The sequence below is a fragment of the Pelophylax lessonae genome (assembly GCF_965119305.1).
Source record: "Pelophylax lessonae genome assembly, chromosome: 10".
Taxonomy (NCBI): domain Eukaryota; kingdom Metazoa; phylum Chordata; class Amphibia; order Anura; family Ranidae; genus Pelophylax; species Pelophylax lessonae.
In genome coordinates, this window is record NC_138777.1 from 26,027,228 (window position 1) to 26,054,888 (window position 27,661).

The 27,661-nt window shown below is 44.7% G+C and overlaps 1 protein-coding gene across 1 annotated transcript in view; it reads right to left on the bottom strand.

Moving 5' to 3' along the window:
• PAMR1 (peptidase domain containing associated with muscle regeneration 1) overlaps positions 1–27,661 on the bottom strand; it is a 140,674-nt gene that overhangs the window by 42,443 nt on the left and 70,570 nt on the right. Inside the window, exons 5-6 of the mRNA XM_082270151.1 lie at positions 24,333–24,550; positions 15,356–15,463 (exon numbers count right to left, since the gene is read on the bottom strand). Coding sequence (XP_082126277.1) covers positions 15,356–15,463; positions 24,333–24,550 — 326 coding nt within the window. The remainder of the gene's footprint in view (positions 1–15,355; positions 15,464–24,332; positions 24,551–27,661) is intronic.

The following is a 27,661-nucleotide window of genomic DNA, read 5'->3' on the forward strand; positions in this document are numbered from 1 at the left end:
GTTGTTGGGGTTCATCTCATACTTCTGAAGGTTTGAGGGTGCTGCCTGTTCCATACTCCCCCTACTCCTCATCTAGCCTTTTAGGGGTACAAACAATAGTAATTGGGGCCTAGTGTGGTTGTGTACGTGTGATATACATACACTTTTTTTGGATCATATTTTCTATTCCGCTATTTAATCAAAAACCTTTGGGGATCAGTTAAATTGGGGGATAGTCTGTGTTGGTACGTGTGAGAGAGATCCACCTTTCCAAGTTGTTGGGGTTCATCTCATACTTCTGAAGGTTTGAGGGTGCTGCCTGTTCCATACTCCCCCTACTCCTCATCTAGCCTTTTAGGGGTACAAACAATAGTAATTGGGGCCCAGTGTGGTTGTGTACGTGTGATATACATACACTTTTTTTGGATCATATTTTCTATTCCGCTATTTAATCAAAAACCTTTGGGGATCAGTTAAATTGGGGGATAGTCTGTGTTGGTACGTGTGAGAGAGATCCACCTTTCCAAGTTGTTGGGGTTCATCTCATACTTCTGAAGGTTTGAGGGTGCTGCCTGTTCCATACTCCCCCTACTCCTCATCTAGCCTTTTAGGGGTACAAACAATAGTAATTGGGGCCTAGTGTGGTTGTGTACGTGTGATATACATACACTTTTTTTGGATCATATTTTCTATTCCGCTATTTAATCAAAAACCTTTGGGGATCAGTTAAATTGGGGGATAGTCTGTGTTGGTACGTGTGAGAGAGATCCACCTTTCCAAGTTGTTGGGGTTCATCTCATACTTCTGAAGGTTTGAGGGTGCTGCCTGTTCCATACCCCCCCTACTCCTCATCTAGCCTTTTAGGGGTACAAACAATAGTAATTGGGGCCTAGTGTGGTTGTGTACGTGTGATATACATACACTTTTTTTGGATCATATTTTCTATTCCGCTATTTAATCAAAAACCTTTGGGGATCAGTTAAATTGGGGGATAGTCTGTGTTGGTACGTGTGAGAGAGATCCACCTTTCCAAGTTGTTGGGGTTCATCTCATACTTCTGAAGGTTTGAGGGTGCTGCCTGTTCCATACCCCCCCTACTCCTCATCTAGCCTTTTAGGGGTACAAACAATAGTCATTGGGGCCTAGTGTGGTTGTGTACGTGTGATATACATACACTTTTTTTGGATCATATTTTCTATTCCGCTATTTAATCAAAAACCTTTGGGGATCAGTTAAATTGGGGGATAGTCTGTGTTGGTACGTGTGAGAGAGATCCACCTTTCCAAGTTGTTGGGGTTCATCTCATACTTCTGAAGGTTTGAGGGTGCTGCCTGTTCCATACCCCCCCTACTCCTCATCTAGCCTTTTAGGGGTACAAACAATAGTAATTGGGGCCTAGTGTGGTTGTGTACGTGTGATATACATACACTTTTTTTGGATCATATTTTCTATTCCGCTATTTAATCAAAAACCTTTGGGGATCAGTTAAATTGGGGGATAGTCTGTGTTGGTACGTGTGAGAGAGATCCACCTTTCCAAGTTGTTGGGGTTCATCTCATACTTCTGAAGGTTTGAGGGTGCTGCCTGTTCCATACTCCCCCTACTCCTCATCTAGCCTTTTAGGGGTACAAACAATAGTAATTGGGGCCTAGTGTGGTTGTGTACGTGTGATATACATACACTTTTTTTGGATCATATTTTCTATTCCGCTATTTAATCAAAAACCTTTGGGGATCAGTTAAATTGGGGGATAGTCTGTGTTGGTACGTGTGAGAGAGATCCACCTTTCCAAGTTGTTGGGGTTCATCTCATACTTCTGAAGGTTTGAGGGTGCTGCCTGTTCCATACTCCCCCTACTCCTCATCTAGCCTTTTAGGGGTACAAACAATAGTAATTGGGGCCCAGTGTGGTTGTGTACGTGTGATATACATACACTTTTTTTGGATCATATTTTCTATTCCGCTATTTAATCAAAAACCTTTGGGGATCAGTTAAATTGGGGGATAGTCTGTGTTGGTACGTGTGAGAGAGATCCACCTTTCCAAGTTGTTGGGGTTCATCTCATACTTCTGAAGGTTTGAGGGTGCTGCCTGTTCCATACTCCCCCTACTCCTCATCTAGCCTTTTAGGGGTACAAACAATAGTAATTGGGGCCCAGTGTGGTTGTGTACGTGTGATATACATACACTTTTTTTGGATCATATTTTCTATTCCGCTATTTAATCAAAAACCTTTGGGGATCAGTTAAATTGGGGGATAGTCTGTGTTGGTACGTGTGAGAGAGATCCACCTTTCCAAGTTGTTGGGGTTCATCTCATACTTCTGAAGGTTTGAGGGTGCTGCCTGTTCCATACTCCCCCTACTCCTCATCTAGCCTTTTAGGGGTACAAACAATAGTAATTGGGGCCTAGTGTGGTTGTGTACGTGTGATATACATACACTTTTTTTGGATCATATTTTCTATTCCGCTATTTAATCAAAAACCTTTGGGGATCAGTTAAATTGGGGGATAGTCTGTGTTGGTACGTGTGAGAGAGATCCACCTTTCCAAGTTGTTGGGGTTCATCTCATACTTCTGAAGGTTTGAGGGTGCTGCCTGTTCCATACCCCCCCTACTCCTCATCTAGCCTTTTAGGGGTACAAACAATAGTAATTGGGGCCTAGTGTGGTTGTGTACGTGTGATATACATACACTTTTTTTGGATCATATTTTCTATTCCGCTATTTAATCAAAAACCTTTGGGGATCAGTTAAATTGGGGGATAGTCTGTGTTGGTACGTGTGAGAGAGATCCACCTTTCCAAGTTGTTGGGGTTCATCTCATACTTCTGAAGGTTTGAGGGTGCTGCCTGTTCCATACCCCCCCTACTCCTCATCTAGCCTTTTAGGGGTACAAACAATAGTCATTGGGGCCTAGTGTGGTTGTGTACGTGTGATATACATACACTTTTTTTGGATCATATTTTCTATTCCGCTATTTAATCAAAAACCTTTGGGGATCAGTTAAATTGGGGGATAGTCTGTGTTGGTACGTGTGAGAGAGATCCACCTTTCCAAGTTGTTGGGGTTCATCTCATACTTCTGAAGGTTTGAGGGTGCTGCCTGTTCCATACCCCCCCTACTCCTCATCTAGCCTTTTAGGGGTACAAACAATAGTAATTGGGGCCTAGTGTGGTTGTGTACGTGTGATATACATACACTTTTTTTGGATCATATTTTCTATTCCGCTATTTAATCAAAAACCTTTGGGGATCAGTTAAATTGGGGGATAGTCTGTGTTGGTACGTGTGAGAGAGATCCACCTTTCCAAGTTGTTGGGGTTCATCTCATACTTCTGAAGGTTTGAGGGTGCTGCCTGTTCCATACTCCCCCTACTCCTCATCTAGCCTTTTAGGGGTACAAACAATAGTAATTGGGGCCTAGTGTGGTTGTGTACGTGTGATATACATACACTTTTTTTGGATCATATTTTCTATTCCGCTATTTAATCAAAAACCTTTGGGGATCAGTTAAATTGGGGGATAGTCTGTGTTGGTACGTGTGAGAGAGATCCACCTTTCCAAGTTGTTGGGGTTCATCTCATACTTCTGAAGGTTTGAGGGTGCTGCCTGTTCCATACTCCCCCTACTCCTCATCTAGCCTTTTAGGGGTACAAACAATAGTAATTGGGGCCCAGTGTGGTTGTGTACGTGTGATATACATACACTTTTTTTGGATCATATTTTCTATTCCGCTATTTAATCAAAAACCTTTGGGGATCAGTTAAATTGGGGGATAGTCTGTGTTGGTACGTGTGAGAGAGATCCACCTTTCCAAGTTGTTGGGGTTCATCTCATACTTCTGAAGGTTTGAGGGTGCTGCCTGTTCCATACCCCCCCTACTCCTCATCTAGCCTTTTAGGGGTACAAACAATAGTAATTGGGGCCTAGTGTGGTTGTGTACGTGTGATATACATACACTTTTTTTGGATCATATTTTCTATTCCGCTATTTAATCAAAAACCTTTGGGGATCAGTTAAATTGGGGGATAGTCTGTGTTGGTACGTGTGAGAGAGATCCACCTTTCCAAGTTGTTGGGGTTCATCTCATACTTCTGAAGGTTTGAGGGTGCTGCCTGTTCCATACCCCCCCTACTCCTCATCTAGCCTTTTAGGGGTACAAACAATAGTAATTGGGGCCTAGTGTGGTTGTGTACGTGTGATATACATACACTTTTTTTGGATCATATTTTCTATTCCGCTATTTAATCAAAAACCTTTGGGGATCAGTTAAATTGGGGGATAGTCTGTGTTGGTACGTGTGAGAGAGATCCACCTTTCCAAGTTGTTGGGGTTCATCTCATACTTCTGAAGGTTTGAGGGTGCTGCCTGTTCCATACCCCCCCTACTCCTCATCTAGCCTTTTAGGGGTACAAACAATAGTAATTGGGGCCTAGTGTGGTTGTGTACGTGTGATATACATACACTTTTTTTGGATCATATTTTCTATTCCGCTATTTAATCAAAAACCTTTGGGGATCAGTTAAATTGGGGGATAGTCTGTGTTGGTACGTGTGAGAGAGATCCACCTTTCCAAGTTGTTGGGGTTCATCTCATACTTCTGAAGGTTTGAGGGTGCTGCCTGTTCCATACTCCCCCTACTCCTCATCTAGCCTTTTAGGGGTACAAACAATAGTAATTGGGGCCCAGTGTGGTTGTGTACGTGTGATATACATACACTTTTTTTGGATCATATTTTCTATTCCGCTATTTAATCAAAAACCTTTGGGGATCAGTTAAATTGGGGGATAGTCTGTGTTGGTACGTGTGAGAGAGATCCACCTTTCCAAGTTGTTGGGGTTCATCTCATACTTCTGAAGGTTTGAGGGTGCTGCCTGTTCCATACTCCCCCTACTCCTCATCTAGCCTTTTAGGGGTACAAACAATAGTAATTGGGGCCCAGTGTGGTTGTGTACGTGTGATATACATACACTTTTTTTGGATCATATTTTCTATTCCGCTATTTAATCAAAAACCTTTGGGGATCAGTTAAATTGGGGGATAGTCTGTGTTGGTACGTGTGAGAGAGATCCACCTTTCCAAGTTGTTGGGGTTCATCTCATACTTCTGAAGGTTTGAGGGTGCTGCCTGTTCCATACTCCCCCTACTCCTCATCTAGCCTTTTAGGGGTACAAACAATAGTAATTGGGGCCTAGTGTGGTTGTGTACGTGTGATATACATACACTTTTTTTGGATCATATTTTCTATTCCGCTATTTAATCAAAAACCTTTGGGGATCAGTTAAATTGGGGGATAGTCTGTGTTGGTACGTGTGAGAGAGATCCACCTTTCCAAGTTGTTGGGGTTCATCTCATACTTCTGAAGGTTTGAGGGTGCTGCCTGTTCCATACCCCCCCTACTCCTCATCTAGCCTTTTAGGGGTACAAACAATAGTAATTGGGGCCTAGTGTGGTTGTGTACGTGTGATATACATACACTTTTTTTGGATCATATTTTCTATTCCGCTATTTAATCAAAAACCTTTGGGGATCAGTTAAATTGGGGGATAGTCTGTGTTGGTACGTGTGAGAGAGATCCACCTTTCCAAGTTGTTGGGGTTCATCTCATACTTCTGAAGGTTTGAGGGTGCTGCCTGTTCCATACCCCCCCTACTCCTCATCTAGCCTTTTAGGGGTACAAACAATAGTAATTGGGGCCTAGTGTGGTTGTGTACGTGTGATATACATACACTTTTTTTGGATCATATTTTCTATTCCGCTATTTAATCAAAAACCTTTGGGGATCAGTTAAATTGGGGGATAGTCTGTGTTGGTACGTGTGAGAGAGATCCACCTTTCCAAGTTGTTGGGGTTCATCTCATACTTCTGAAGGTTTGAGGGTGCTGCCTGTTCCATACCCCCCCTACTCCTCATCTAGCCTTTTAGGGGTACAAACAATAGTAATTGGGGCCTAGTGTGGTTGTGTACGTGTGATATACATACACTTTTTTGGATCATATTTTCTATTCCGCTATTTAATCAAAAACCTTTGGGGATCAGTTAAATTGGGGGATAGTCTGTGTTGGTACGTGTGAGAGAGATCCACCTTTCCAAGTTGTTGGGGTTCATCTCATACTTCTGAAGGTTTGAGGGTGCTGCCTGTTCCATACTCCCCCCTACTCCTCATCTAGCCTTTTAGGGGTACAAACAATAGTAATTGGGGCCCAGTGTGGTTGTGTACGTGTGATATACATACACTTTTTTTGGATCATATTTTCTATTCCGCTATTTAATCAAAAACCTTTGGGGATCAGTTAAATTGGGGGATAGTCTGTGTTGGTACGTGTGAGAGAGATCCACCTTTCCAAGTTGTTGGGGTTCATCTCATACTTCTGAAGGTTTGAGGGTGCTGCCTGTTCCATACTCCCCCTACTCCTCATCTAGCCTTTTAGGGGTACAAACAATAGTAATTGGGGCCCAGTGTGGTTGTGTACGTGTGATATACATACACTTTTTTTGGATCATATTTTCTATTCCGCTATTTAATCAAAAACCTTTGGGGATCAGTTAAATTGGGGGATAGTCTGTGTTGGTACGTGTGAGAGAGATCCACCTTTCCAAGTTGTTGGGGTTCATCTCATACTTCTGAAGGTTTGAGGGTGCTGCCTGTTCCATACCCCCCCTACTCCTCATCTAGCCTTTTAGGGGTACAAACAATAGTAATTGGGGCCTAGTGTGGTTGTGTACGTGTGATATACATACACTTTTTTTGGATCATATTTTCTATTCCGCTATTTAATCAAAAACCTTTGGGGATCAGTTAAATTGGGGGATAGTCTGTGTTGGTACGTGTGAGAGAGATCCACCTTTCCAAGTTGTTGGGGTTCATCTCATACTTCTGAAGGTTTGAGGGTGCTGCCTGTTCCATACCCCCCCTACTCCTCATCTAGCCTTTTAGGGGTACAAACAATAGTAATTGGGGCCTAGTGTGGTTGTGTACGTGTGATATACATACACTTTTTTTGGATCATATTTTCTATTCCGCTATTTAATCAAAAACCTTTGGGGATCAGTTAAATTGGGGGATAGTCTGTGTTGGTACGTGTGAGAGAGATCCACCTTTCCAAGTTGTTGGGGTTCATCTCATACTTCTGAAGGTTTGAGGGTGCTGCCTGTTCCATACCCCCCCTACTCCTCATCTAGCCTTTTAGGGGTACAAACAATAGTCATTGGGGCCTAGTGTGGTTGTGTACGTGTGATATACATACACTTTTTTTGGATCATATTTTCTATTCCGCTATTTAATCAAAAACCTTTGGGGATCAGTTAAATTGGGGGATAGTCTGTGTTGGTACGTGTGAGAGAGATCCACCTTTCCAAGTTGTTGGGGTTCATCTCATACTTCTGAAGGTTTGAGGGTGCTGCCTGTTCCATACCCCCCCTACTCCTCATCTAGCCTTTTAGGGGTACAAACAATAGTAATTGGGGCCTAGTGTGGTTGTGTACGTGTGATATACATACACTTTTTTTGGATCATATTTTCTATTCCGCTATTTAATCAAAAACCTTTGGGGATCAGTTAAATTGGGGGATAGTCTGTGTTGGTACGTGTGAGAGAGATCCACCTTTCCAAGTTGTTGGGGTTCATCTCATACTTCTGAAGGTTTGAGGGTGCTGCCTGTTCCATACTCCCCCTACTCCTCATCTAGCCTTTTAGGGGTACAAACAATAGTAATTGGGGCCTAGTGTGGTTGTGTACGTGTGATATACATACACTTTTTTTGGATCATATTTTCTATTCCGCTATTTAATCAAAAACCTTTGGAGATCAGTTAAATTGGGGGATAGTCTGTGTTGGTACGTGTGAGAGAGATCCACCTTTCCAAGTTTTTGGGGTTCATCTCATACTACTGAAGATTTGAGGGTGCTGCCTGTTCCATACTCCTCCTCCTACTGCTCAACCATCCTTTTAGGGGTACAAACAATAGTTGTTGGGGCCTAGTGTGGTGGTGTACGTGCGAGATACATACACTTTCTTTTTGATCATATTTTCTATTCCGCTATTCAATTAAAACCTTTGGGGATCAATTCAATTGCGAGATAGTCTGTGTCGGTACGTGTGAGATCCACCTTTCCAAGTTGTTGGGGTTCATCTCATACTTCTGAAGATTTGAGGGTGCTGCCTGTTCCATACTCCTGCTCCTACTGCTCAACCATCCTTTTAGGGGTACAAACAATAGTAATTGGGGCCTAGTGTGGTTGTGTACGTGCGAGATACATACACTTTTTTTGATCATATTTCCTATTCCGCTATTCAATAAAAACCTTTGAGGATCAATTGAATTGCGGGATAGTCTGTGTCGGTACGTGTGAGATCCACCTTTCCAAGTTTTTGGGGTTCATCTCATACTTCTGAAGATTTGAGGGTGCTGCCTGTTCCATACTCCTCCTCCTACTCCTCATCCATCCTTTTAGGGGTACAAACAATAGTAATTGGGGCCTAGTGTGGTTGTGTACGTGCGAGATACATACACTTTTTTTGATCATATTTCCTATTCCGCTATTCAATAAAAACCTTTGAGGATCAATTGAATTGCGGGATAGTCTGTGTCGGTACGTGTGAGATCCACCTTTCCAAGTTTTTGGGGTTCATCTCATACTTCTGAAGATTTGAGGGTGCTGCCTGTTCCATACTCCTCCTCCTACTCCTCATCCATCCTTTTAGGGGTACAAACAATAGTAATTGGGGCCTAGTGTGGTTGTGTACGTGCGAGATACATACACTTTTTTTGATCATATTTCCTATTCCGCTATTCAATAAAAACCTTTGAGGATCAATTGAATTGCGGGATAGTCTGTGTCGGTACGTGTGAGATCCACCTTTCCAAGTTTTTGGGGTTCATCTCATACTTCTGAAGATTTGAGGGTGCTGTCTGTTCCATACTCCTCCTACTCCTCATCCATCCTTTTAGGGGTAGAAACAATAGTAATTGGGGCCTAGTGTGGTTTTGTACGTGCGAGATACATACACTTTTTTGGATCATATTTCCTATTCCGCTATTCAATAAAAACCTTTCTAGGGCAAGATCTTAAATTACAGAAATATGAGGAGACCGTCAAATAAGGGCCGTGGCCTGGGTCGTGGTGCTGCTGGTAGAGCTCCTGTTGCAAGGAGAGGACGTGGTCGATCTGTGCCAGCTACACGGACAAGTGAAACACCTTCCTCAAGTGTGAGTAGGCGACAGAACCTGCATCAGTATTTGGTAGGGCATCAAACGCCCCTAGAAGTGATGAGGCCAGAACAAGTTGAGGCGATAGTAGATTGGTTTGCTGCTGACAGTGCCTCCAGTTCCTTCACATTGTCTCCCACCCAGTCTACTGCAGAAAGGTCAGAGTTGGCACCTGCAGCCAATGTCCAACCGTCTTTCACCTCACCCCCTTGCAAATCAGGCCAGCAGTCTGAGCCCCAAGCCATACAGCAGTCTCTTATTCTTTTTGAGGACTCTGTCAGCAGGGTTTCCCAGGGCCATCCACCTAGCCCTGCCCCAGAAGTGGAAGAGATTGAGTGCAGCGATGCCCAACCACTTATTTCTCAAGATGAGTACATGCAAGGATCATCGCAGCACGTCTCCGATGATGACGAAACGCAGGTGCCAACTGCTGCGGCGTTCAGCATTGTGGAGACCGACAAGGAGGGCAGGGGTGAAGACTGGGTGGAAGATGATGTGGAGGACGATGAGGTCCTCGACCCCACATGGAATGAACGTCATGCAGGTGACCTGAGTAGTTTGGAGGAAGAGGCGGTGGTCGCACAGAGCCACCAGCACAGCAGAAGAGGGAGCAGGGTGCAGAAGCGGAGCGGCCGTGCCCTAGACACTACGCCCGCTACTGCCCAACGCAGCAAGGGAACGAGCGCACCAAAGTCAGCTCAAAGGAGTTCTCTAGCGTGGAAGTTCTTTAGAAAATGTGCTGATGACAGGACACGAGTGGTTTGCACCCTGTGCAATCAGAGCTTGAAGCGAGGCATAAACCTTCTCAACCTGAGCACAACCTGCATGATCAGGCATCTAAGTGCAAAGCACGAGCTGCAGTGGAGTACACACCTTCAAAACCAAGAAACGTCTCTGGCTCATCCTGCTTCCTCTTCTGCTGCAGTCTCGGCCGCTCCAGCCACATCTGTAGTGATACCGGCACCTGCCACCCCGCAAACAGACGATCTGTCAGCAACACCACCACCTGGGTCACCAACAACCATCTCCACAATGTCCCGTGGAAGCGTTCAGCTTTCCATCTCCCAAACACTTGAGAGGAAGAGGAAGTACCCCCCTACCCACCCGCGATCCCTGGCCCTGAATGCCAGCATTTCAAAATTATTGGCCTTTGAAATGCTGTCATTCCGTCTGGTGGAGACGCACAGTTTTAAAAACCTTATGTCGGTGGCTGTCCCACAGTACGTCGTGCCCAGCCGCCACTACTTTTCCAGGCAAGCCATCCCTTCCCTGCACAACCAAGTGGGGGAAAATATCAGGTGTGCACTGCGCAACGCCATCTGTGCCAAGGTCCACCTAACTACGGATACGTGGACCAGTAAGCACGGTCAGGGGCGTTATATCTCCCTAACGGCACACTGGGTAAATGCAGTGGCGGATGGGCCTGAGGCGGATAGCAATTTGGCGCATGTCCTTCCACCACCGAGGATTGCAGGGCGCTTCAGTTTGCCTCCTGTTCCTAACTCCTCCTACTCCGCTTCCTCATCCTCTACCGCCTCCTCATCCGGACAGCGTAACACCTTCACCACCAACTTCAGCACGGCCAGGGGTAAACGACAGCAGGCAGTTTTACAACTTGCCTGTTTGGGGGACAAACCACACACCGCGCAGGAGTTGTGGAGGAGCATGGAACAGCAGACAAATGAGTGGTTGCTGCCAGCGAGCCTCAAGCCCGGCCTGGTGGTGTGCGATAACGGGCGAAATCTCATAGCAGCTCTGGGCCTAGCCGGTTTGACGCACATCCCTTGTCTGGCGCATGTGCTGAATTTGGTGGTGCAGAGGTTCCTTAAAAACTACCCCGATATGTCAGAGCTGCTGCAGAAAGTGCGGGCCGTTTGTGCGCACTTTCGGCGTTCTCACCCTGCTGCTGCTCGCCTGGCAGCGCTGCAGCGTAACTTCGGCCTTCCCGCTCACCGCCTCATATGTGACGTGCCCACAAGGTGGAACTCCACCTTGCACATGCTGGAAAGACTGTGCGAGCAGCAGCAGGCCATAGTGGAGTTTCAGCTGCAGCACGCACGCGTGAGTCGCTCTGCGGAACAGCACCACTTCACCACCAATAACTGGGCCTCCATGCGAGACCTGTGTGCCTTGTTGCGCTGTTTTGAGTACTCCACCAACATGGCCAGTGGCAATGACGCCGTTCTCAGCTTAACTATCCCACTTCTATGCCTCCTTGAAAAAACAATTCGGGCGATGATGGAAGAGGATGTGGCACAGGATGAGGAGGAGGAGGAGGATGAAGAGGTAACATTTCCAAGGCTTTCAGGGCAGTCATTCCCAAGGGGCTCCGAGGGTGGGTTCCTGCACACGCAAACGCCAGGGACGCAATTGTCCAGCAGGGGCACAGTTCTGGAGGATGAGGAGGATGAGGAGGAGGAGGAGCTGGAGGAGGAGATGGAACCATGTTCACAGCAGGGTGGCACCCAGGCCAGCTCATGGCCATCACTGGTGCGTGGCTGGGGGGATACAGAGGACACGGACGATACACCTCCCACAGAGGACAGCCTTTCGTTGCCTCTGGGCAGCCTGGCACACATGAGCGATTACATGCTGCAGTGTCTCCACAACGACCGCCGAGTTGCCCACATTCTAACTTGTGCTGATTACTGGGTGGCCACGCTGCTGGATCCCCGTTACAAGGACAACGTACCGTCCTTAATTCACTCACTGGAGCGCGATCGCAAGATGCGCGAGTACAAGCGCACGCTGGTAGACGCCATGCTGCTGGCATTCCCATCTGACAGCGGGGCCACAGTGGAAGCACAAGGCAGAGGAGGAGGAGGAGGAGGTCGCCAACGCAACCAGGGCACCGCCAGCACCTCAGAAGGCAGGGTTAGCATGGCCGAAATGTGGAAAAGCTTTGTCAGCACGCCACAACAAACAGCAGCACCAGCAGCTCAGATGGAACGTCTTAGCAGGAGGCAGCATTTTACCAACATGGTGGAGCAGTATGTGTGCACACGCCTACATGTAGTGAATGACGGGTCTGCCCCCTTCAACTTCTGGGTCTCCAAATTGGGCACATGGCCTGAGCTTGCCCTTTACACCTTGGAGGTGCTGGCGTGCCCTGCAGCCAGTGTATTATCTGAACGGGTATTTAGCACGGCTGGGGGCGTTATAACAGACAAGCGCAGCCGCCTGTCCAGAGACAATGTGGACAAGCTCACGTTCATTAAAATGAACCAGGCATGGATCCCACGGGACTTTTCCGTACCTTATGCAGAATAGCAATGGATACCGACCTTACCCACCCATTGTTCCATTTTTGCTCTCTCTCACTCTTTTGGGGTGTACCCTCATTTAAAATTTTTGAAAAGAAGCAGTGTTGGCTACCTCGTCCTCCTCCTCAGGGCCAGATTAATGTAGGGGCTATTGGAGCTGCAGCTCCAGGCCCCTACCTTTTATATAGGCCCCGGGTTGGCCATATTCACTGTTACCGCTCTTCTGTCACTTGTAAACACAGAAGTCTGGCTTCTATGCTCGCTTCCCCAGGCAGCACCCTCAGAACCTCCCCACACAGCGTGAAGGCCGGACAAGGAGGGACAGTTGGCGATGCATGGATGTGTTTATGGGCTTCAGAGACAGCATCCCATGTTGAATTAGGCATGCATGGCTGCACCCTTCCTCCTCTGGGTGCATGGCAAGGCACGGCCCTTAAGGCCCTTCAAAATCCTCAGCACCAAGCCCATGATGCTGTTAATCCGGCCCTGGTCCTCCTCCACCGCCGCTTCCACCTACACCGCCCATAGGTGTGCGCAGCCTATTGCATTAAGGTGTGCACCCCAAAGTTGAAATACACATGCATGTGTTTGCCAGCAGGGAGAGTAATGTATCGGGGCCATGTACCTGTAGGCAAGGAGAAATAGAGCAGAGCAGGTCCCAGGGAGATCTTTCCCATCTCCTCACTGGCAATGCTATGTGCCCTAGGTGATTAGGGTGTGCCCAGGCACACCCAGCACACCCTGTGCGCACGCCTATGTCACCGCCACATCCACCACCACCTCAACCTCCCTCCTACTCCATATGGGCCTCGTCCTTCAGAGATGAAGAAGAACATTGTTTTATTTTTCTGTTTTTTTTTGTTGTTTTAAGTTATTTCCCTATCCACATTTGTTTGCAGAGCACTTGCCATGCTCTTAATTACGTTTTGCTGCCATTTGCAGCACTCTAGCCCTTTCCTTTGGTGTTTTAGAGCCATTTTAGTGCCTTAAAGTTCGGGTCCCCATTGACTTCAATGGGGTTCGGTGTCCGGGAAAAGTTCGGTAAAAGTCCGGGACACGGACCCGGACTTTTTTTTAAAGTTCGGCCGAACCCGTCGAACACGGACATCTAGGTGTCCGCTCAACCCTAATGAAGAGGCCTTTAGAAGGTACTTTGGACGAAATAGATTTAGAACAGAAGGAATAAAACACCAAGTTGAGGGTCCCATAGTTTTATGTCATCATAGTTTATCAAAAATAAAGAGCCAACATGTATCTGAGGTCATTAGAGCCTCCAATTTTTCCTGATCCCATTTTTAAGTTTATTTTTCCTGTTGACAACTCAACTTTGTCTTTGACTACAATTCCTTTCTTCCACCTGCCTTAACTTTCTGTCTATGATCTCCAATATTGGGTTGATTTGCTAAAACTGTAGAGTACAAAATCTGGTGCAGCTCTACAAAGAAACCAATCAGCTTCCAGTGCTTTTTGTCAAAGCTTAATTGAAGAATCTGAAGTTAGAAGCTAATTGGCTACCATGCACAGCTGCACCAGATTTTGCAGCCTCCAGTATTAGTAAATCAATCCCACAGTGCTTTGCAACGGTTCTGCCAGTTGTTAGCGTTTACTGGTCCAAGTGTATCCAACAGAACTTTTCTGTCATAAAACCCATCATCCCTTGTAAGGTGCGCTGATAAATACCGGGCGTCTCCTTAGACCCAGCGCCTTGACCATTTTAAAGCCTTGTACACACGCGCCGAAAATCGGCAGGGAATTTTCGTCCGACGACCAATCTGCCGATTTTCGGCTTGTTAGTATGATGCTTCCGACAACCGACTCCGACTTTTCGGCCGAAAAAATTCTGGTGTGCAGGCTATAAAATTTTTGTCCTCTGTCAAAACACGTCCGATTTTTGTGCAGTCAGTACAGATTTCGACAGGGAAAAATCTTATGAGCAAGTCTGGGCATGCTCAGAGAAGAAAGAACACAAAGAAAGCAAACCAACACATGACATCACTTCTGAAGTAGAATTTTGTCGGGCGGGAAAAATCGTGTGCAGTCTAGGCACATTCCAACCAACAAAACACGACTCTGGACAAAAGACGGACGATCGGTCGGCTGATAATCGGTGCGTGTGTACTAGGCTTAAGACCTACTTTCACCTGGTGACTCAGAGGGTTCAAGACAACAGTGACAAATTAAACAAAAAATAATCAGACTCTCAACCATTGATGTGGTGCTCCTTTTCTTCTAATTTTTTTAGAATGCACTAGCAAGGAGGGAAGTGGATGACAACCTTTTTTTATAGACAGGAATGTGTCACTTATGGTGCTTTTCCACTGCATGGAACCAAACGGTTCGGCTCGCTTTTGTGCTTTTCCACTGCTGGCACCACATGGTACGGTGTAGGAACGGTTCGGTACGGTGGCGCTTTTCCACTGCATGGAACCGAACGGTACGGCTCTCAAAACAGTACCACCTCGATTGTGGTTCCAAGAGGTACCATACCCGGTACCATATCCCACAATCCTTTGCATGCAGTCACTACTAGCCACTGATTGGTCAGAGAATCGTTGTTATCCCACCCACTTAACTTTAGTACTACTTTAGTGGAAAAGCAAACCATACCGTACCGTACCGAACCGTTTCAACACCGTACCATGCGGTACCAGCAGTGGAAAAGCAAACCGGGCCAAGCAGGGCCAAGCAGGGCCGAGTAGAGCCGAGCCGGTACTTGCAGTGGAAAAGTGCCATTACAGTCAGCAACATGATATATCATTCAAATGATCTTCCATCACATCTAGTTCTTTTCTTCAATGATCTGAGGGAGGGCCTCCTCTGATTCTTTGAACACTATGTTGTCGTAGGATTGGCTTGGAACATATAGCTAACTTTATGCTATAAGAAAAATGTAGAAGGAACTTACCATTTTCACAGTGTCTTCCAGTATACCCAGCTAAGCAGCCACATTTATAGGATCCAGTTTTCTCCACAGTGCACGTTCCATCATGGAAACATGGCGAAGGGGAACAGACTGAATGATACAAAGAAAATAAGAAGTAAACTCTTTGTTTGATGTGCCTTTGTCTTAAGCATTAAACTGGCCCTGTTGCTCTTTTAAAAAAAAAACCTGCAAAAGAAAACCTTTTATACCTACTAGATACAAATAAAGTGCAGCTAATACTGTGTCAATACACAGGACGAATCACACTCAGCAGCGCTGTGCCCAAAGCAATACACTCTGGGTCAATGAAGGTAAGATTATAAATTAATCAATTAAATGAAAACAAATGTCCAAGTGATACAAAAAAAGCAGTCTCTACTAATCCCCAGTGCAGTATTCGCTAGCAGAGTGACATGGAGTCCATGATATTATATTGAATCCACAGTGGAACTTCAATCAATGGGAAAGGATGGGTCCACCACCACACCTCCAGTGCTCCCCTCTAGACTTAACACTCACCAGACGGAGCAAGATCAGAAGCTTTTATATCCCTGCCTTTTATATCCCTGCCTTTCAGTTGTCTCCCCAATACACTGGTTATCAGATAGCGGTCACTGCAGACTGTATCTTCCTGTTTCTCTTGCACAGCTTTCCAATAGCATGTGATCCGATCCACCTTAAGAGTTTTGTCTGTGCTAAAAAAGGCTCAGAAACCAAAATAAAACAGCACTGCGATTTACTGCTTGGAAAGTTTTAGGAGGACAGGTTACGCCAGTGTAAGTGCATGCAGCAAAGGTGAGTGATGTTCCCTTGTGGGGGTAAAAATAGAAGAAATGTTGCCAAAGTTTGGAAGGGAGGGGGCAAGGACTGAAGGAAGGAATGTATGAATTAAGAGGTTAAAGGATATGGGGCAGACCGGATGACATTGACTGGCCTACTATACCTACTGTCCTTCTGCCCACTTCTCAGATCTTCATTCCATTCAAGAGCAGAATCCTCACTCTTACTTCCAGGAGGGTCCCCTGCCACGTGATGTGGTTCCATTTGGCAGCTCTTATGTCAAAAACTGCGTGCTATAGGAACACAGGGTCTGGCGAATGAATCACAGCGCATGTAATCGACCAAGCATCCACCATACCCAGAATTGTGTTGGGAGGACTAGATTCCACCAGTGACTGTAGCTTTTGAACAAAGAGAATATCTGAGGAATGGGCAGCAAGACAGGTGTATATAAAAAGTTTTCTTTAAGAAGGTTTTTAAGATTTTTTGTTTACATTTAACCTTTTTTTAACCATCTTTTACATATACATTTTTTAATGTATGTGTAAGAGAAAACCCCCTTTAGCCCAGCTATGTATTCATTAAATGTTTTGAAAATAGAAATTTGAACCTTTAAATTAAAGTGGAACTGTAACCACTCTCTAATAGGGACATAAATGACTTGATAGCTGAATCCAGGCTACCAAGTCGTGAATACCAAGCACCAAGGCTACCAAATCATGAAACCTGTCTCAGTTCACTTTTCTGCAACAACCTTCTATACCTATAGGTTCCAGCTAGAGATAAGCAAATTGATTTGACAATCAGGTGTTTAGGGTAAATCTCTTTATTTAATTTTTTAAATCTCGTTTAGCTAACCAATGGTGCTTTGTGAATCCCTGGTCACGTAAGCTTATTTGCTAGGCAGAGTTTGTGTATATTTAATAAAAAAAAAATGCATGAAACATCAGTTAACCACTTGCCAACTGCTTACTGAGCTGGTACTGCGGCAAAGTGGTTCGTTATCGTCTGGCGACGTAGACCTACGTCACCAGACTCTCCCCTCTCTCGCCGCCGGAGGCTCGCTCCTGCTGTATTCAGACACAGCGGGAGTCAGGCCAGGGGAGGAGAGGCGGTGATCACCGCCGCTCTTTCCCGATCGTCGGGGATCGAGTGAGGAAATCTGCCTACTTGTGTAAACAAAGCGGCCGGATCTCCTCTGTGACAGACAGGGACAGATTACAGGATTCAGCATAGCTGAACCTGCGATCTGTGTCTGTGTCACACAATCCCCTCCCCCCACACACGTCAGTAAGCATGAGGCATACATTTAACCCCTTGATCACCAATAAAGTTAACCCCTTCCCTGCCAGTGTCATTATTACAGTAACAGTGCATATTTATAGCACTGATTACTGTAGTAATGTCACTGGTTCCCCCAAAAGTGTCAAAAATGTCAGTTAGGGGTCCGATCTGTCCGCCGCAATGTCGCAGTCCCGCAAAAAAAAAAAAAAATCGCAGATCGCCGCCATTACTAGTAAAAAAAAAATAAACAATAAAAATGACAAATCTTTCCCGTAGATAGTAAATGCGATAACTTTTGCGCAAACTAATCAAAATACGCTTATTGTGATTTTTTTTTTACCAAAAATATGTAGCAGAAAACAAATTGGCCTAAAATGTGAAAAAAAATTTGATTTTTAAATTTTTTTTTGGGAATGTTATATATTAGAATGTAAAAAATATTGTTTTGTTTTTCAAAATTGTCGCTGTTTTTTTCAAAAATTAAAAATCGCACAGGTGATCAAATACCACCAAAAGAAAGCTCTATTTGTGGGGAAAAAAGAACATAAATTTAATTTGGGTACAGTGTCGCATGGCCACGCAATTGTCCGTTAAACTAATGCAGTGCCGAATCGCAAAATATAGCCTGGTCAGGAATGGGGTAAAATCTTCCGGTCTTAAAAACCGCAGTTAAAAATACGGTCATTGAGAATTTTTTTGTCAAAGACATGTAGCTAAATACATTTTGGCCTAAATATATGACAAACATTGAATATATTGGACATTTTTTAACTGTCAAAGTAGAAAATGTCAATTTTTCCCCAAATTTTCGCTCTTTTTTTTTATTAATATCGCAAAAAATGAAAAGCGCAGAGGTGATCAAATACCACCAAAAGGAAGCTCTGTTTTTGGGGAAAAAAGGACGTAAATTTAGTTTGGGTACAGGGTTGCATGACCGCGCAATTGTCAGTTAAAGTCGTGCAGTGCCAAGTTGCAAAAAGTGGCCTGGACGTAAAGCAGGAAAATCCTCCAGTGGTAAAGTGCTTAAAAAATACAATTCAAATTGATACAAAACCATTATAGTATTCTTTCAAAGTTGTTTTTGACTGCCAGCCCAAGATAATAAAGGCATCTTCTCTTGGCCTTTCCGAATTCACCTGTTTTCATAAATGCTGTACAGTAAAGTTACATCAGAATGAACCAGGCTCCAACAAAGATAGCAGTAACATACACCCGTGATTCAGCCATAATGTATATTTTTGCAACTTCAGAGATTAATGAAAACCACCTCGATGGACTATATATAACAGCAGAGTCACACTATTTTTTCCACTTATTCAAAGTAATTTACACATTTCAGGAAGTGTTGAAAAAAATTCCTGGTGAATTTCATTAAAAGTGTTATATAGTTTCAACTTTATTCTGAAGACTGCCTATGGTCATGTCAAAATATGGCACTCAACAGTCATTTCAAACGCCCGCAAAGAACTTTCTAATGTCAAAGTCAGAGAGGTTGAATGTCACAATATAAAAGTCACGTTATTAGGTGGAAGCCACACATGTTTGATACACTTCTGCCTTCAGGGTTTGTGTGTACTTTAAGACTCGGTTCACACAGGGGCGCTCCCGACTCTGAAGCCGCCCCCTGCGGCGTGACTTCAGCATGGCTTGCAAACGACTTCTTTAACCACTTGCCGACTGCCTAACGCCGATCTACATCGGCAGTCAGCCCCTCACAGGCAAAGTGACGTAGGGCTACGTCACTAGCTTGTGAGGGTCTAGGGAGCGAGCGCGCGCCCCCAGGGGCGCGCTCCCGCTCCCACGTGGTCACGGACCCCCCCCGCGCGTGTGACTGGCGGACCCGATGTCCGCCGGTCACTCGGCGATCGGCGGGGGAGAGGGAGAATGTCAGGCAGCTTGTGTAAACAAGCCACCTGTCATTCTCCTTGCTGTTAGGATACTGATCACTCGGATCTAGTATGTAGATCCGTTGATCAGTGTCCATACAGCTCAAGCCCCAGCCAATCACAGTAGAAAGCACGCCCCTAGGGATACACACAGCCCCTCCCTCCCAAATAAAGTTAACCCCTTCACTACCAGTGTATTTTTACAGTAACAGTGCATATATATAGCACTGATTACTGTAGAAATGTCACTGGTAACCCCAAAAGTGTCAAAAATGTCAGTCAAGGGTCCGATCTGTCCGCCCCAATGTCGCAGTACCACAAAAAAAAATCGCAGATCGCCGCCATTACACGTTAAAAAAAAAACAACAAAAATGACAGAAATCTTTCCCTTTGTTAGTAAACGCGATAACTTTTGCGCAAACCAATCAAAATACGCTTTTTGCGATTTTTTTTACCAAACATAGGTAGCATAAAACAAATTGGCCGAAAAAGTAAAAAAATTTTGATTTTTAAATTTTTTTTTGGGGAATTTCATATAAAAAAATGTGAAAAATATTGCTATTTTTGCAAAATTGACGCTCTTTTTTTGTTTATAGCGCGTGATCAAAAAATCGCACAGGTGATCAAATACCACCAAAAGAAAGCTCTGTTTGTGGGAAAAAAAGGACGCCAAATTCGTTTAGGTACAGCGTCGCACGACCGCGCAATTGTCCGTTAAAGTCACGCAGTGCCGAATCGCAAAATACCCCCCTGGTCGGAATGGGGGTAAAATCTCCCGGGGCTTAAGTGGTTAATAGAAGTCAATGCAAGCCACCCCGAAGTCACCCCCAAGTAGTGCAGGAACCTTTTTCTAAGTCGGAGCGACTTGAGTCGCTTTGATTAGCATGGTTCCATTGCACTGAATGGAGCGCAACTTGTCAGCCTGACAAGTCGCCCCAGTGTGAACCGGATCTAAGGGTCCAGGCACACTAGGAGCAGAAAAAAATGTCAAAACCTCTGGCACAAAAAGCTGCAGAAAAAATGCTCATAGCAGCTCATATTGCACAAGAGTTTAGAAGAGCTTAGGAGATTTCTGTTCCTTTCACACAGGCTTTCCGCCCAGCAGTTTTGCTCAGCGGGAACCGATCGGCTGATTCCCGCTGAGTAAGCACAAGATGTATGTGTGAAACGCGTCTACGTGACTTCATGTTGGTGTCTTTGGTGTCATCACTTGTAACATTTTGGAATTAAAAGAACTCTAAAGGCAACTGGAATTCCTGGATGTGCGGCTATTTCTTTTTCTACCCGCTGAGTAGGCGGATGACAGGTCCGTCTCCGCTCTTATAAGCTTATGATCTACCAAAACCCCCAGATCATTGTCCACCATTGATTCCCCCAATTGTACTCCCCTCAGTATGTATGATGCATGCATATTCTTAGCCCCCAAGTGCATAACTTTACATTTATCAACATTAAACCCAGAGGTGTAACTAGAACCTTCAGGGCCCCGGTGCAAGAAACCATGAAGGGCCCCCTGGACCCCTGGCCAGGGCCCTTCCCTTCAAGCCTGGGTCTCTTGCCACTGATCCTGGCGCCCTTTACTTTCGTTGCGGGCCCTTTATTACGGTCATTCCAAGTTCTGCAGTGGGCCCCCTTCCTGCCATCTTGGGGCTTCCCCACGGTGGTGAAATGCCAGGGCCCGGTTGCAAGTGTGACTTTTGAAATCCTAGAAGTTCACCCACTGGCGTCAGTAGTTTTTATTTTTTGGTGTTTTAATTGTATTATTTTTTATCATTTTATTTTATTTTTTGTATTTTTTATGTCACTGACTATGACTCTGTCCATTCAGAAAAGGAAGGAGCTGGTAAATTACATATTTACTGACCCTTTCCAGGTTCTCTGTTGTTTCACATCCCCTGCAGCAGCCAGCAGGAGAGGGAAGGGAACAAAGTGTGTGTGTGTGGGGGGGGGGGGAAGGGAACCAGGGGAGCACACAGGGGCCCAGAGACAGCAGAACACAAGTGAACTGGATAGGAGGAGTGGCGGGGGCAGCACACAGAGGAACCAATCTCCTCCATTTTCCTCCTGCAGCGACAGGAGGAAAAAGGAGGACAGTGATTTCTCTACATGCTGCCCCCACTGCCCCTCCTATCCAGGTGTACAGGGGAGCCGCACAGGCCCCCCTGGAGCATGGGGCCCGGTTGCAATTGCAACCCCTGCAACCCCTGTAGTTACGCCCCTGATTAAACCTCATTTGCCACATAGCCGCCCAAATAAACAGTGCATTGAGGTCGGCTTGTAAGTTGGAGACATCCTGTAAAGGCGGTATTCCACTGCATAGCTTGGTGTCATCTGCAAAGACTGAAATGGTACTTTTAATCACAGACCCAATATCATTTATAAATATAATAAAAGTTAATAGACTTTGCAAGGGCAGTTGCTCCAGAGCTTAGTAAATGAGATGAAGCTTCACTTCGCTTCACATAATTTTTGCTTGCATATGATTGGATGATGGAAGTTGGCAGAGCTTTCCTCGTTTACTAAGCTCTGGAGCAACTCCACTCACTGAGTGCATTTGCACTTACAAAATGCAGTCTATTTGCCTTAACCACTTGCCGACTGCCGCACGACTATTTACGGCGGCAGTCAGCCCCTCACAGGCAAAGTGAAGTAGGGGTACGTCACTAGCCTGTGAGGCTATAGGGGGCGAGCGCACGCCGGCGGAGGCGCGCTCCCGCCCCCGCTCGCTCCCTAACTTTCCCGCCCGTGTGACCAGCGGACCCGATGTCCGCCGGTCACTTGCGATCGTCCGTTACAGAGGCAGAAAGGCAGGCGGCTAATGTAAACAAAGCCGCCTGTCATTCTCCCCTGTCTAAGTGCAGAGATCATACGGTCCTGCTATGTAGGATCGTATATCTCTGTAGTTACACAAAAAGCCACGCTCCTTTACAGTTAGAAGCACGCCCCTAGGGATACACTTAACCCCTCCTTCTCCAATAAAGTTAACCCCTTCCCTGCCAGTGTCATTTTTACAGTAACAGTGCATATTTATAGCACTGATTACTGTAGTAATGTCACTGGTACCCCCAAAAGTGTCAAAAATGTCAGTCAGGTGTTCCGATCTGTCCGCCGCAATGTCATAGTCCCGCAAAAAAAAAAATCACAGATCGCCGCCATTACTAGTAAAAAAAAAAAACAATAAAAATGACAAAAATCTTTCCCTTAGTTAGTAAACGCAATAACTTTTGCGCAAACCAATCAAAATACGCTTATTGCGATTTTTTTTTACCAAACATATGTAGCATAAAGCAAATTGGCCTAAAATGTTAAAAAATTTTGATTTTTACATTTTTGGGGGGAATTTCATATAAACAAATGTGAAAAATATTGTTATTTTTGCAAAATTGTCGCTCTTTTTTTGTTTATAGCGCATGATCAAAAAATTGCACAGGTGATCAAATACCACCAAAATAAAGCTCTGTTTATGGGGAAAAAAAGGACGTCAATTTCATTTGGCTACAGCGTCGCACGACCATGCAATTGTCCGTTAAAGTCACGCAGTGCAGAATCGCAAAATAGGGCATGGTCAGGAAGGGGGTAAAATCTTCCGGGGCTTAAGTGGTTAAATAAATCCCCCCCATGAGTCAATGAAGTAGAAAAAGTATGACGCAAGTCAGATTGATTTCACAAATTCTTACCTCCATACCTTTTTTAGGGCAGTGGCTCTCAAGATATGGAATTCAGAGGATAAGCATAGCAGATAGGGCTATCAAATTTTCAAAATAAAGACTAGAAATTGGATTTTTCTCTCATGGGAGGTTTCTTTTGATAAAACATGGTTCAGGACTACAATTTTAATTTGGTGTCATCACCTCAGACTCGTATCTAGTCTGTTATTTCAGCAGATAGAGGTTGTCCCACTGTGATAAGATATTCCAGCTGGTGTGCAGAAGTGAGGGCAATTAATTACAAAGAAGGATTACTGTAACTACATATGACACAATATTAACCACTTGCCGACCGGTCACATTGACTGTACTGCGGCAAAGTGGCTTGTTCCCGTCCAGCGACGTAGACCTACGTCGCTGGACTCCTCCCCTTGTGGGCGGCGCACGCGCGCCGCCGGAGGCGCGCTTCCGCTGTTTTCAGTTACAGCGGGAGTCGGGCCAGGGGAGGAGCAGTGGCGATCGCCGCCGCTCTTCCCCGATCGTCGGGGAATCGAGTCTGGAGATCCGCCTGCTTGTGTAAACAAAGCGGGCGGATCTCCTGAGTGACAAACAGTGACAGATTGCAGGGTTCAGCATAGCTGAATCTGCGATCTGTCCCTGTGTCACTCAGTCACCTCCCCCACACACGTCAGTAAGCACCAGGCATACATTAACCCCTCCCTCTCCAATAAAATGAACCCCTTCCCTGCCAGTGTCATTTTTACAGTAACAGTGCATATGTATACTGTAGTAATGTCACTGGTACCCCCAAAAGTGTCAAAAATGTCAGTCAAGGGTCCGATCTGTCCGCCGCAATGTCGCAGTCCCGCAAAAAAAAAAAAAAAATCGCAGATCGCCGCCATTACTCGTTAAAAAAAAAACACCAAAAATTACAGAAATCCTTCCCTTAGTTAGTAAACGCAATAACTTTTGCGCAAACCAATCAAAAAATTTTTTGGGGGGGAATTTCATATAAAAAAATGTGAAAAATATTGTTATTTTTTCAAAATTTACGCTCTTTTTTTGTTTATAGCGCAAAAAGTAAAAATCGCACAGGTGATCAAATACCACCAAAAGAAAGCTCTGTTTGTGGGAAAAAAAATTATGTAAATTTCGTTTGGGTACGGCATCGCACGACCGCGCAATTGTCAGTTAAATTCGCACAGTGCCGAATCGCAAAAAGTGGCCTGGACGTAAGACAGCAAAATCCTCCGGTGGTAAAGTGGTTAAAATAATTTTTTTTTTAAAAAATTAGCAACATTTTAGTTGATGTTTAAAGCATTAGGACTGACTGGAGTTCTCCTTAAGACTTTATAGAGTTACCTGTAACTTCTTTAAATGTAGCATAGAAGCCATCAAAGTTCTTGGACCCGTCTGACTTGAAGAGAAGATGCAATGCATTTCCTGAGCTGCGGATGGGTAGCGGTCTCTCATTACCGCAAAAACGCTTGATAATCTTGGCATCCACATTGTCGCCATCTCGGACTTCTAGGTAGTCGTACTGGCACATGTAATCAAACTCCAAACTTAGCATTGCAAACCTGGGGCAGATAGAGAATCGTATTAATGTAAAGTGTGATGTCACCTCTATATACAATACATGGTTGTTATGAAACAGTGATAACACTCCTATAAAGTTTGTTGTTATCTGGAAAGCAGTGGTTTCACACCTGTAAAATATAACTTAATTTACAGCAGCCTTTCTCAACCAGGGTTCCGTGGAATTATAGGGTTTCTCCTGAGGTGGGTAGGGGTTCGATGAGCAGTAAACAATGGTGAACTGATCATCCACCTACACTGACCACCAATGCAAAGGGCAATTTTATCATTGGCCACCAATGTAAAGGGTCACGTCTACATTGACCACTAATGTTAGGGGATGTCTCAACTGTCATTGTCTCATTGGGGTTTTATTAACTAAAACCTTGTGGTGAAAAATCAGGTGCAGCTGTGCATAGAAACCAATCAGCTCCCAGCTTTTACCCCTTTTTCACATTGAAGGCGGCTTTGAATTTGTGCAACTTCATCTGAACTTGCACGATTTCAAAGCCGCATTTCAGTATGACTTTGGGGGCGACTTTAAAGTGCGGGTTCATGCACAGATGCCTATTGAAGTTGTTACCGAAGTTGCCAAAAGTGCAGGAACTACTTTTGGCAATCAGTGCGGTGCCGCAAAGTTGGCGTCACATTGATTGGGACGGTGCGATTGTCGGCAATAGGCTGCGATTTGACAAGCGATTTTACCTGTAAAATTGCATGTCAAATCACGCCGGTGTGAACAGGGGCTTATTGTCAAAGCTTAATTGAACAACTTAAAGTTAGAAGCTGATTGGCTACCATGCACAGCTGCACCAGTTTCTGAATGCAGCAGTTTTAGTAAATCCCCCCTGTCTGTGTTTATTTTATGTTAATTATTATTTAATTTATTTCAAGATTACTCCTGAACAATTTTGTCAATTACAGCAAAAATAAAAATGTTAGAAAAATGGATCTGTCTTGGGTGTCTAATACTGTAGGTATACCACATTCCGTATTCTTTTATTTAAAGCATTCTACAACTTACTATTCATGTTAGCATTCCATGGGTTGTAGGAATAATAATCATTTTTAGCAGAGAGACCTGAAAATTATTAAAATGGTTCCTTTGGGGGGAAAAAGGCTGATGTAGAGAGCTGTGATGTCAATCCTGTAATATATTTGGAGAGTAGGAATGTCACTCCTATCAAATGAGACAGTATCTGCAAAGTAAAGACAGGCCAGGAGCAAAAAAAAAAAAAAAAATTATATATATATAAGCACAGGGCCTCATGATAAGGGGGGACAGGGTATACTGGGCAGCACAGGGTTAATAGCAACAAGGGTATCATCGAGAGGTCACTTACTATGATAGGTGAGTTATTAGAGTTATTGGAGAGGTGGGATACAGGGGGATGACCTTGTATCACGGCAGACCCCTTGGAGCAAAGGACAAATTGGAATCCTTATTATCATATGCAGATGAAATTGTGTACAGAAATATAATTAACATATCTAAGGATAAGGAACAACCAACACAAACACTATTCTACTTTCCCACTAGCAACTAATAGATGACAGTGATTTATTTAACTTGAGCTAATTAACTAGCAGTTTTGCCGTCACCGAGTTCATAAAGTACAATACACATTATTATAAGTGTAAACACATCATACCTTAATACACAGACAATAGCAGGAGACCACCAGTAACAGACTGTCCGTCTCCTACATTGAAGAACATGGAACAGAGGCCAATGTGATTAGCTCTTTCAATGAACATGTTGAGAATCAATCGAACCATGAATAGTCTTCATATATTTCTTAAGAGATATTGTTGATAAATATTACTATCCTATTTGAAGTAATCCAAACTATATTCTCAGTGTCCATTAAGTAGCTGTCCATCATTTTCTTGGTCACCCTGTGCCCCTAATAGACACAAAGTGACTTACACATAAGAGGGGCCTAGGGAGCTAAGAGGGAGATTTCCCAACCTCTCTAAGGTAAGCTGGCTTCAACGGACCCCCCCCCCAACCAAAGTGACTCCCGTCACAAGTATCAACGTTGTGTTCACCTCTGGAAAAAATAAGCAGTTGACCCATGCAGTGTGAGCCCAGTTTCCAAATTGCCTAATTTCCAAAAATTGCCTGGACTTGGGCTTTAAACACTTGCTGACCGCGCACGGCTATTTACGTCGGCGATCAGCCCCTCACAGGCAGAGCGACGTAAGGCTACGTCGCTAGCCTGTGAGGGTCTAGGGAGCAAGCGCTCCCGTGTGGTCACGGACCCCCCGCGCGTGTGACCGGCGGACCGGATGTCCGCCGGTCACTCGCGATCGTCGGGTGGAGAGGGAGAAAGGCAGGTGGCTAATGTAAACAAGCCGCCTGTCATTCTCCCCTGTGTAGGAATGGTGATCATACGGTTCTACTATGTAGGACCGTTGATCACTGTTCCTACACCTCAAGCCACAGCCAATCACAGTTAGAATCACACCCCTAGGGACACACATATCCCCTCCCTCTCAAAAAAAGTTAACCCCTTCACTGCCAGTGTAATTTTACAGTAACAGTGCATATTTATAGCACTGATTACTGTAGAAATGTCACTGGTAACCCCAAAAGTGTCAAAAATGTCAGTCAAGGGTCCGATTTGTCCGCCGCAATGTCGCAGTCCCGCAAAAAATAAAATTGCAGATCGCCGCCATTACGTGTTAAAAAAAAAACAACAAAAATGACAAAAATCTTTCCCTTTGTTAGTAAACGCAATAACTTTTGCTCAAACCAATCAAAATACACTTTTTGCGATTTTTTTTACCAAACATATGGTAAAAAAAAAATTGGCCCAAAATGTTAAAACATTTTGATTTTTACTTTTTTTTTTTGGGGAATTTCAGATAAAAAAATGTGAAAAATATTATTTTTGCAAAATTTACGCTCTTTTTTTGTTTATAGCGCAAAAAGTAAAAATCGCACAGGTGATCAAATACCACCAAAAGAAAGCTCTGTTTGTGGGAAAAAAAGGACGTCAAATTCGTTTAGGTACAGCGTCACACGACCGCGCAATTGTCCGTTAAAGTCACGCAGTGCCGAATCGCAAAATAAGCCCTGGTCAGGAAGGGGGTAAAATCTTCCGGGG